Source organism: Coregonus clupeaformis, chromosome 13 (genome assembly GCF_020615455.1).
Source record: "Coregonus clupeaformis isolate EN_2021a chromosome 13, ASM2061545v1, whole genome shotgun sequence".
Taxonomy (NCBI): domain Eukaryota; kingdom Metazoa; phylum Chordata; class Actinopteri; order Salmoniformes; family Salmonidae; genus Coregonus; species Coregonus clupeaformis.
Genome location: NC_059204.1, coordinates 16,353,689 through 16,365,744, shown reverse-complemented (window position 1 = coordinate 16,365,744; position 12,056 = coordinate 16,353,689). Strand labels below are relative to the sequence as shown.

The window sequence follows — 12,056 nt, the reverse complement described above, 5'->3', positions numbered from 1 at the left end:
TACCTCATGAAGCTGGTTGAGAAAATGCCAAGAGTTTGCAAAGCTGTCATCAAGGCAAAGGGTGGCTACTTTGAAGAATCTCAAATATAAAATATATTGTTATTTGTTTACCACTTTTTTGGTTACTACATGATTCCATATGTGTTATTTCATAGTTTTGATGTCTTTACTATTATTCTACAATGTAGAAAATAGAAAAGATAAAGAAAAACCCTGGAATGAGTAGGTGTGTCTAAACCTTTGACTGGTACTGTGTATGTAGGTCATTAATTTTGATCTACTATGATATCTGATAGCGTCTGCCTTTGAACTCTGCAGGTGTTTGGCTTGGGGAATAAAACATATGAGCACTTCAATGCAATGGGAAAGTATACAGACAAGAGACTGGAAGAGCTGGGTGGCAAGAGGATCTATGACCTGGGAATGGGAGACGATGATGGCAAGTGAGTACTAAATGAATCCATATTCATAAATATGCATTTATCTTAACAAAATATAATACTATGACTGTGTTCTATGTCTGTCTTACCCTCTTCCCCAGCCTTGAGGAAGACTTTGTATCATGGAAGGAGCAGTTGTGGCCTGCTGTGTGTGAACACTTTGGGGTGGAGGCCACAGGAGATGACACCAGGTAATAGCTAGTTGGCTACCCCCTCTCTCTCTCCTGGTCAGACTCAGACTTGTTGCCAACTATAGATATTTACTATGAAGCTTTAGGATCAGATGTACTTCCTTTTATAAATAATATATTTTTTAAAGACCTAGAGGGTTGGTTTCCCAGAAACAGATCAAGCCTAGTTCAGGATAAAAAAAATATTCTCAATTGAGATTCTCCATTGAAAAGCTTTATAGTCCAGGACTAGGCTTAATCTGTATCTGGGAATCCGGCTCATAATGTTTTACGTTGTATTTCAATTCAATACAGAACAAGGGTTCTTGGTAATATCAGCAGCTATGAATACTGGACGTATCAGATATATTAAACAATTGATTAATTAATCGTTGATAGACCCTGACATTGTTTGCATGTTTTCAGAAAAACAACCATAAAGCTTCAACTGCAAATAACAAACCTAAATGACCGTCCACACATTTGGTTAAACAACGGCACATTTCCATTTCAAATTCTGTTTACATGCATAATAGTGCCCGACATGAATGTCTCCCCTGTGCTTTGAGGCCTTTCACTCTGCTCTGTATGGCATCCGACCCTTTTACCATACGCACATGCATCATTTAATTTGCATCACAGAGAGCAAACCCCATATCGGCCCTTAGCTACACTGACAAGGGTTCATTTTAGACTTCATAGGTGTGTGATCATGATTGGTCGAGATGCAGAGCAGGAAGTAACCACCTGTCCTTTTCTTCCTCTCCTTTAGTATCCGGCAGTACGAGTTGGTGGTTCCAACTGACATCAACATGAATAAGGTGTATACTGGGGAGATGGGTCGCCTCAAGAGCTTTGAGACCCAGAAACCGTGAGTTGACAGCTTCACACACACGGGAAGTGGTGTAGGGAACTCAGCTATCAGATGTAATGACAGAGCTGGGTTGTCATGGAACGGAATTAATAGATTATGATTGTTGTTCAGGGCAATAAAGGGATGACTGTTGTCATGACGCTGACCTGATTCTCACCATCTCCCCAGTGCCAACAGCAAATAGTCCAAAGTGGCCTCCTCTCCTCATCTCTTTTCCTTCATCTGCACTGATCTGAGAGAACTAGACAGGTGTAAACTAAATTCCTCTATACACCTTGGCCATAATGCTTTCACCTGTCTTTTTTCTCTGATCATTTAATTTGTATTTTATCCTTAATATTAGAAATCTCCTCTCAAATGTTATTTATTTATTGGACCTTTGGACGAACCCTTTTTACAACAGTAGCACTTTTCTCCATTTGTCTGAAATGGCTTTGTGATAACTCCAGTATATTTGTCATTGGAGGCCTTTTGATGCTAAGAACCCATACTTGGCCACAGTGGTGGTTAACCGCCAGCTGAACCAAGCCGGCGACCGCCATCTGATGCATCTAGAGCTGGACATCTCAGGCTCCAAAATCAGGTATCTGCTCTGCTTTAATATTTTATATGAAAAGTCCTATGCCATTTAAGGTCCAATGCAGCAGTTGTTATCTCAATATCAGATCATTTCTGGGTAACAATTAAGTACCTTACTGTGATTGTTTTCAATTAAAATGGTCAAAAAGAAACAAACATTTCCCAAGCAAGAATTTTGCTAAGACTGTCTGGGAGAGGTCTGAGTAGGGAGGGGAAAACTGATAACTATTGTTATTGGCAGAGAGGTTTGGAACTCTCTTTCTTATTGGTCTATTAACCAATTTACCACCTGGTGATGTCACCAGGCAGGCCAAAGCTCCATCCCACATTTCAGGCAGTCTTTACAAACAGCTCTTACACTAAAAGGGCATTATCATTTTCACAATTTCACAGTATTATTCCAACCTCATAGTGTGGAAATATATATATCACATTTTTGGCTGCATTGGGCCTTTAAATATCATACACTTCTGCCTTCCTATGCCTACTGCATTACTTCTGTTTGCCAACAAGTGTTGAGTTGGTTAATCATTAAAGTGTTTTTTCTTTTTCACACACTGGCAAAAAGCATGTAAATATGTTGTATATGTAATGACATTTGTTTGTTAGATAAAGACAGTGGGAAGTCTTGTTCATCCATCTCCCTGTCTCTCTCCCTCCCTGTAGATATGACTCTGGAGACCACGTTGCTGTTTACCCCGTTAATGACGTGTCAATAGTGAATAGAATAGGCCAGATCCTGGATGCCGACCTGGACACTGTTATCTCTCTCAACAACCTCGATGGTCAGTTGTAAATCATGGCTCAGGGATATGATGTGAGCTGCTTTGCATCTATATTTGCATTGGAGTAGTTATTTTTTCCATTGGCATTTTCCATAATATTTGGTTGCAATGTAATGCACATGATCCAGAGGTTGAAAAGATACTGCTGCACACATTATCAACTAAATCATATAGTCTACCATTAACAACCAAAATGGATACAGTGGCCTCTAAATAAAGGGAACTTGAACCTTAAACAATGATGCTGATAAGATTCTTCCTCTGTGTGTGTTTCAGAGGAGTCCAATAAAAAGCACCCATTCCCGTGTCCGACCACGTACCGCACGGCTCTGACCCACTACCTGGACATCACCAACGCCCCTCGCACCAACGTGCTGTTTGAGCTGGCCCAGTACGCCACCGACCCCAAGGACCAGGACATCCTGCGCAAGATGGCCTCCGCCTCCCCCGAGGGCAAGGTTGGCACCCCTCAAACCTCTGAGCCTCTAGCTGACTGACAGACACTCCACTGACCACCCAGAAATTCTTGCTGTCAATGGGTTTGAATCGCTGTAAATGCTCCGTATCAATGAGCACGGTTACATGCACACAATAATGTGATTATTGTGGACAGTCAGGTTAATATAATAGTTCGATTAAAACGTTTACATGCTTTGCAAGAAGATCGATTTCCCTAATAATCCTGTTTATATCGACACATCTGAAATCAGGCTACTGATGGGACTTTTGATAAATGCTGAAAATCGGCAATCAAAATAAACATTCTACCACAGTAACCATGTTATTTTTGTGAAGACTATTTGATTCGGACATATAAAGTTTGTATGTGAAAACTATTTATAAGATGCATACTTTCAGTTTTTTCGACCTCACTTCACTCACGCATAAGAGGGAGGCTAGTGCTACCCGATGCTGGCACATGCGCAGATCAAATACACCGCTGGAACGCCGATTAAGCTGTTTACATGTCATAATAGTTTGAAAGATTGCTCAGAAAACCAGGTGTTTTAATCGGCATATGCTTACTTCGATTATGACCTTACGCCGAGTAAGATAAGCAGAGTAAGGTGTTTACATGACTAATGCCATACTCTGCCTTCTACCATAATCAGTTTCATATCGAATTATTAGTGTACATGTAAACGTACTCAATGGAGAGTAACTGTTAGTCTGTCTGTGTCTCTCTGTCAGGGTCTGTACCAGAGCTGGGTGCTGGATGCTCAGAGGAACATCCTGGCTGTGTTGGAGGACATGCCGTCCCTCCACCCTACCATAGACCACCTGTGTGAGCTGCTGCCCCGCCTCCAGGCCCGCTACTATTCCATCGCCTCCTCAGGCAAGGTGAGACCCACTATTAGAAAAATAATAATAAGACTTTGTCGATTTTAGGGAGAAATAGACATTTGAATAGCAGCGCCCTTGGATGGAGAGCAGTTTATGGATATGGTACCTGGAATCAGAGAACAGCAGACCTTTTATTGCCATTTCAGTTCCCACTTTTTCAGTTATTTGTTTCTTTATTTTGTTTCTTTATGTTTACTTAATAACTGTGTATTGTCTTGATATCAGGTGTACTCCACCATGGTGAGCATCTGTGCGATGGTGGTGGAGTTCCAGACCAGCACAGGGCGGAGTTTCAAGGGAGTGGCCACCAACTGGCTGAAGGACAAGGTGGTGGTGACGGACAACGGCCACAAGGCCACTGTGCCCATGTACGTCCGCAAGTCCCAGTTCCGGCTGCCCTTCAAGGCCAGCAACCCAGTGGTGATGATTGGGCCCGGCACAGGCATCGCCCCCTTCATGGGCTTCCTCCAGGAGCGAGGCTGGATGAAGGAGCAAGGTAACCAGCTAGGGGGCAAGAAGCCCTGGGCCTCGTCTGGCATCTAAGTCTACCTATTGAATTGGAAAATTGAAACGTGTCTAGAGTGTGGATTTTCTGGTATTGTGTGTTATTTTGTGATTTTGAAGAACAGCCGTTAAAACGGAACAGTGTTTGGCTTGTGCATAGATGGAGTCCACAGCAAGCAAGTCTCCTTGTTCTACAGTAAATTAGGTTGACCTGAGTTTGTTGTCAACAAGTATGCTTGTATGTGTTAGCATAAGGGGGAGGGAAAGGGAAAAGAGTGCCAGTGTGACACAGTTTCACATCAAGAGTGTGTTGTTTCGCTATCAGGGAAGGATGTCGGCGAGACAATACTGTACTTTGGCTGTCGCCACAGAAACGAGGACTTCCTGTACCAGCAGGAACTGGAAGAGTTTGAGAAGGTGGGCGTGCTGACTCAGCTCAACGTGGCCTTCTCCAGAGACCAAGAGGAGAAGGTAACACAGCACACCTTAACTTCTCTGTCAACTCCTAACTATGTTAGAGTTAGCATGTCTAGCTATACTACCAACAGTGTTTTGAGGCATAAAATCTGTGATAAGATTCAATAAGCTCTTATCAATGACGTAGATAAGGTACAATATTTGATACTGCCTATGATTCGTATTGCCTTAAGAACCTGCAGACTTCAAGAGAATGTATTTTGTATCACTAAAATTAATTTAAATGAATTGTTCAGTTAGGCTAATTGTTTGATTATGAATGCTCAGGTGTACGTGCAGCATCTCCTGAAGAAGAACAAGGAACACCTGTGGAAGCTGATCCATACTGACAATGCTCACGTCTACATTTGTGGGTAAGAACCATTTCAGACCACCTGCATATGTACAGTGCCTTCAGAAAGTATTCATACCCCTTGACTTATTCCACATTTTGTTGTGTTACAGCCTGAATTTCTCACCCATCTACACACAATACCCCATAATGACAAAGTGAAAACGTTTTTAGAAATGTTTGCTAATATATTGAAAATGAAATATCTCATTTACAGAAGTATTCACACCCCTGAGTCAATACATATTAGAATCACCTTTGGCAGAGAATTACAGCTGTGAGTCTTTCTGGGTAAGTGTCTAAGAGCTGTGCACACCTGTATTGTACAATTACATTTACATTTACATTTTCGTCATTTAGCAGACGCTCTTATCCAGAGCGACATACAAATTGGTGCATTCACCTTATGATAGCCAGTGGGACAACCACTATTTATTTTATTTATTTTTTTGGGGGGGGGGGGTAGAAGGATTACTTTATCCTATCCCAGGTATTCCTAACAATATTTGCACATTATTCTTTTTAAAATTCTTCAAGTTCTGTCAAGCTGGTGGTTGATCATTGCTAGACAGCCATTTTCAAGTCTTGCCATAGATTTTCAAGCCAATTTCAAAACTGTGACTAGGCCACTAGGGAACATTCAATGTCGTCTTGGTAAGCAACTCCAGTGTATATTTGGTGTTGTGTTTTAGGTTATTGTCCTGCTGAAAGGTGAATTTGTCTCCCAGTGACTGTTGGAAAGCAGACTGAATCAGATCTTCCTCTAGGTGCTTCCGCCTGTGCTTAGCTCTATTCCGTTTAATTTTATCCCCAACAATTCCCTAGTCCTTGCCAATGACAAGCATACCCATAACATGATGCAGCCACCACCATGCTTGAAAATATGAAGAGTGGTACTCAGTGATGTTTGGGGAAAATCCAACACAACATGTAACGCTTTGTATTCAGGACAGTTAATTTCCTTGCCACATTTTTTGCAGTTTTACTTTAGTGCCTTGTTGCAAACAGGATGCGTGTTTTGGAATATTTTGACTCTGTAAAGGCTTCCTTCTTTTCACTCTGTCATTTAGGTTAGTATTGTGGAGTAGCTAAAATGTTGTTGATCCATCCTCAGTTTTCTCCTATCACAGCCATTAAACTCTTAACTGTTTTAAAGTCACCATTGGCCTCATGGTGAAGTCCGTGAGCAGTTTCCTTCCTCTCCGGCAACTGAGTTAGGAAGTATGCATGTATCTTTGTAGTGACTGGGTGTATTGATACACCATCCAAAGTGTAATTAATAACTTCACCATTCTCAAAGGGATATTCAATGTGAGCTTTTTTAATTTTTACCCATCTACCAATAGGTGCCCTTCTTTGCAAGGCATTGGAAAACCTCCCTCGTCTTTATGGTTGAATCTGTGTTTGAAATTCACTGTTCGAGTGAGGGACCTTACAGATAATTGTATGTGTGGGGTACAGAGATGAGGTAGTCATTCAAAAATCATGTCAAACACTATTATTGCAACTTATTATGTGAGTTGTTAAGCATATTTTTACTCCTGAACTTATTTAGGCTTGCCATAACAAAGGGGTTGAATACATATTGACTCGAGACATTTCAGCTTTTCATTTTTTATAGCTTTCTAAACATTTCTAAAAACATAATTCCACTTTGACATTATGGGGTGTTGTGTGTAGGTCAGTGACAGAAAATCTCAATTTATTCCATTTTAAATTCAGGCTGTAACACAACAAAATGTGGGTGTGAATACTTCCTGAAGGCACAGTACATGTACAAGCTTTGAGGGTTTTTTGAAAGAGAAATCCATCATTATTGTGTGCCTACTGTAAATATGGCTGCCACTTGTCTTTTCCTAGGAATGCTCGGAACATGGCGCGGGATGTGCAGAATTCCTTCTATGACATCGTTGAGGAGGTGGGAGGTCTCACACACACACAGGCTGTGGCTTACATCAAGAAGCTGATGACCAAGGGCCGCTACTCTCAGGACGTGTGGAGCTAAGGAAGATTAAGTTAACGTTACAGCACACCCTCACAACCCCATATGTTAACCTATTTCATTCGGGTGGAGGGTGAGTGGTAACGGAAAACAGTTTTAAACTGTTTTTGGAGGTAACGTGTCAGCACATAATCACTAAATGGAAAGACGTATGAATGAATGTTTGTTGTACTTATTGTCTTGTTGTGTAATCTTACTGACAGCATTTTGTAGAGACTCGTGCTGAGAGGTAGTGCAATTCATTCAAGATTGGTTGGGAATGGGCTCATACTCCAAATCGACCCCTAACCCCCAGGCCTTTCATGTACACTGAACAAAATATAAACGCAACGCATGTAAAGTGTTGGTCCCATGTTTCATGAGCTGAAATAAAAGATCCCAGACATTTTCCATCCACACAAAAATCTTATTTCTCTCAAATTTTGTGCACGTGTAACCACGCCAGCCCAGGACCTCCACATCCGGCTCCTTCACCTGTGGGATCGTCTGAGACCAACCACCCGGACAGCTGATGAATCTGTGGGTTTGCACAACAGAAGAATTTCTGCACAAACTGTCAGTAACCGTCTCAGGGAAGCTAATCTGCATGCTCGTCGTCCTCACCAGGGTCTTGACCTGACTGCAGTTCGGCGTCGTAACTGACTTCTGTGGGCAAATGCTCACCTTCGATAGCAACTGGCATGCTGGAGAAGTGTGCTCTTCACGGATGAATCCCGGTTTCAACTGTACCGGGTAGAAGTCAGCGTGTATGGCGCCATGTGGGCGAGCGGTTTGCTGATGTCAACATTGTGGACAGAGTGCCCCGTGGTGGTGGGGTTATGGTATGGACAGGCATAAGCTACGGACAATGAACACAATTGCATTTTAAATCGATGGCAATTTGAATGCACAGAGATACCGTGACGAGATCCTGAGGCCCATTGTCGTGTCATTCATCCGCCACCATCACCTCACGTTTCAGCACAATAATGCACGGCCCCATGTCACAAGGATCTGTTCACAATTTCTGGAAGCTGAAAATGTCCCAGTTCTTCCATGGCCTGCATACTCACCAGACATGTCACTGATTGAGCATGTTTGGGATGCTCTGGATTGACGTGTACGACAGCGTGTTCCATATCTGAATTCCCAGTCATGTGAAATCCATAGATTAGGGCCTAATTTATTCATTTCAATTGACTGATTTCCTTACAGTGGGGGAAAAAAGTATTTAGTCAGCCACCAATTGTGCAAGTTCTCTCACTTAAAAATATGAGAGAGGCCTGTAATTTTCATCATAGGTACACGTCAACTATGACAGACAAAATGAGGAAAAAAAATCCAGAAAATCACATTGTAGGATTTTTTATGAATTTATTTGCAAATTATGGTGGAAAATAAGTATTTGGTCAACAGCAAAAGTTTCTCAATACTTTGTTATATACCCTTTATTGGCAATGACACAGGTCAAACGTTTTCTGTATGTCTTCACAAGGTTTTCACACACTGTTGCTGGTATTTTGGCCCATTCCTCCATGCAGATCTCCTCTAGAGCAGTGATGTTTTGGGGCTGTCGCTGGGCAACATGGACTATCAACTCCCTCCAAAGATTTTCTATGGGGTTGAGATCTGGAGACTGGCTAGGCCACTCCAGGACCTTGAAATGCTTCTTACGAAGCCACTCCTTTGTTGCCCGGGCGGTGTGTTTGGGATCATTGTCATGCTGAAAGACCCAGCCACGTTTCATCTTCAATGCCCTTGCTGATGGAAGGAGGTTTTCACTCAAAATCTCACAATACATGGCCCCATTCATTCTTTCCTTTACACGGATCAGTCGTCCTGGTCCCTTTGCAGAAAAACAGCCCCAAAGCATGATGTTTCCACCCCCATGCTTCACAGTAGGTATGGTGTTCTTTGGATGCAACTCAGCATTCTTTGTCCTCCAAACACGACGAGTTGAGTTTTTACCAAAAAAGTTATATTTTGGTTTCATCTGACCATATGACATTCTCCCAATCCTCTTCTGGATCATCCAAATGCACTCTAGCAAACTTCAGACGGGCCTGGACATGTACTGGCTTAAGCAGGGGGACACGTCTCGCACTGCAGGATTTGAGTTCCTGGCGGCGTAGTGTGTTACTGATGGTAGGCTTTGTTACTTTGGTCCCAGCTCTCTGCAGGTCATTCACTAGGTTCCCCCGTGTGGTTCTGGGATTTTTGCTCACCGTTCTTGTGATCATTTTGACCCCACGGGGTGAGATCTTGTGTGGAGCCCCAGATTGAGGGAGATTATCAGTGGTCTTGTATGTCTTCCATTTCCTAATAATTGCTCCCAGAGTTGATTTCTTCAAACCAAGCTGCTTACCTATTGCAGATTCAGTCTTTCCAGCCTGTTGCAGGTCTACAATTTTGATTCTGGTGTCCTTTGACAGCTCATTGGTCTTGGCCATAGTGGAGTTTGGAGTGTGACTGTTTGAGGTTGTGGACAGGTGTCTTTTATACTGATAACAAGTTCAAACAGGTTCCATTAATACAGGTAACGAGTGGAGGACAGAGGAGCCTCTTAAAGAAGAAGTTACAGGTCTGTGAGAGCCAGAAATCTTGCTTGTTTGTAGGTGACCAAATACTTATTTTCCACCATAATTTGCAAATAAATTCATTAAAAATCCTACAATGTGATTCTCTGGATTTTTTTCTCAATTTGTCTGTCATAGTTGACGTGTACCTATGATGAAAATTACAGGCCTCTCTCATCTTTTTAAGTGGGAGAACTTGCACAATTGGTGGCTGACTAAATACTTTTTTCCCCCACTGTATATGAACTGTAACTCAGTAAAATCTTTGAAATAGTTGCATGTTGCGTTTATATTTTTGTTCAGTGTAGATTTGGTCCAAGCGCTCCTTTTAAGGTTATGGAACATTTTGGAATAAACCAATAGATTTTTTTATAAAATAGAGTGCAGACCTTCATTGTTTCCCATCAGATTAGAAAAGTTGGAGATATACATTATACATTGAATGTTACACATCGTTTTTGTAAGTGAAACTAGGCGCAAACAGAGGTGATTATGATATGAAATATTGCCTCTGGACGTTTATCATGCTGTGAAGATCCCCACAAGGCGATAAAAATAAAAAAATATTGTAAATTAACTCCTGAAATGTCTACGGCATTGAAAGCATTCTATATTTGCATCTTTAAATGTATTTACAAGTTCAACATGGCTGCCTATTCAGATGCACGAAGGTTGTGTAAATACAGAGAGCAGTGCAAGATTAGTCAAATATGCATACTAGTAGCACATTCATATTGTACCATGTACTGTACAATTCCTACATTTAAATTGCAGTAACTGTTTAGTCATTGAGCCTTGTTCTTCATTGGTTCATTAAACGAAAAGGTTGTAGATTAAATGGTGGTTTACTGTAAAAATGCCCAGGTGTTTTTTTCTCATGCTCTCCCACTGTAAGGCTTAGTACCGACTAGTTATGTTTAGCTGGACACTACCACGGCATTTAGGCAATGCAATATGTGTTGTATTGTATGTGCACTTGCAGTACAACATGAATACATCTATTAACTGTCATTTATGTGTGTTCTGATAATCACTAATTCTGGGATATGTATATGTAAGAACTTTATCTAGTTTTATTTTCTTATGCTGATGGTTGAAAGCCTAAATACAAAATATTTACTTCAATTTTCTGAGGTTCTGTAACCGTATGAAATAGAATCAAGTGGATGATATACGGGTGATGTTCAGCAGTCTATCATTTTAGCACGTCATTTTGTGTTTCTTTTAATAGAGTAACCCTCAACTATTGTAGTGATACAGAATCAAATATGGCATGGTACATGTTGTCATTTAAATAAGAAATGTGCCTTTTTAAAATTGACCTGTGTTACATGACTCTTACCACTTGATCCAGTTTTATATGCAAAATAGCTATTTGTATATAAACAGTAACTTTAAAGCATGCATTTGTAAATAAATAATAAATGGAGATCATTGATTTGCTTTATTTAGTCTTGGTTGTCATTTATGGCTTCTCTTTACTGTGCATGACTAGTTCATTTTCCAAAGATTACATCATAATCTGCCCTTGTAGCCCACACTCTTGATCACCTCACCCACTTGTCCCCTGCTTCTGAATTTACAACATATTTGAACGATGCATTGCAAAACAAACTGAATGTAATGGATCTAATTTAGTGGTGAGTGGATGCTATTTTGTATTTTATTCTAAGAACACAGATACCTTAAAAGAAAGGTAGGTGCGTGGATCAGAAAACCAAACAGTATCTGGTGTGACCACCATTTCCCTCAAGCAGCACGACACATATCCTTCGCATAGAGTTGATCAGGCTGTTGATTGTGGCCTGTGGAATGTTGTGCCACTCTTCAACAGCTGTGCGAAGTTGCTGTTCATTGCTTGCCCATATCATAACCCCACCGCCACCATTGGGCACTCTGCTGGTCCTGGGGTGGCGTGGTTACACGTGATCTGCGGTTGTGAGGCCGGTTGGACGTACTGCCAAATTCTCTAAAACGACGTTGGAGTCGGCTTAT

The 12,056-nt window shown here is 41.3% G+C and overlaps 1 protein-coding gene across 1 annotated transcript in view; it reads left to right on the top strand.

Annotated features, from left to right (window-relative positions):
* Positions 1–7,882, top strand: part of LOC121580195 (NADPH--cytochrome P450 reductase-like) — a 30,316-nt gene extending 22,434 nt beyond the window's left edge. The window contains exons 6-16 of the mRNA XM_041895252.2: positions 319–443; positions 542–631; positions 1,383–1,481; positions 1,951–2,067; positions 2,730–2,848; positions 3,125–3,306; positions 4,040–4,189; positions 4,418–4,688; positions 5,022–5,167; positions 5,441–5,526; positions 7,365–7,882. Coding sequence (XP_041751186.1) covers positions 319–443; positions 542–631; positions 1,383–1,481; positions 1,951–2,067; positions 2,730–2,848; positions 3,125–3,306; positions 4,040–4,189; positions 4,418–4,688; positions 5,022–5,167; positions 5,441–5,526; positions 7,365–7,509 — 1,530 coding nt within the window. The 3' untranslated portion in view covers positions 7,510–7,882. The remainder of the gene's footprint in view (positions 1–318; positions 444–541; positions 632–1,382; positions 1,482–1,950; positions 2,068–2,729; positions 2,849–3,124; positions 3,307–4,039; positions 4,190–4,417; positions 4,689–5,021; positions 5,168–5,440; positions 5,527–7,364) is intronic.
* The last annotated feature ends 4,174 nt before the right edge of the window (positions 7,883–12,056 follow it).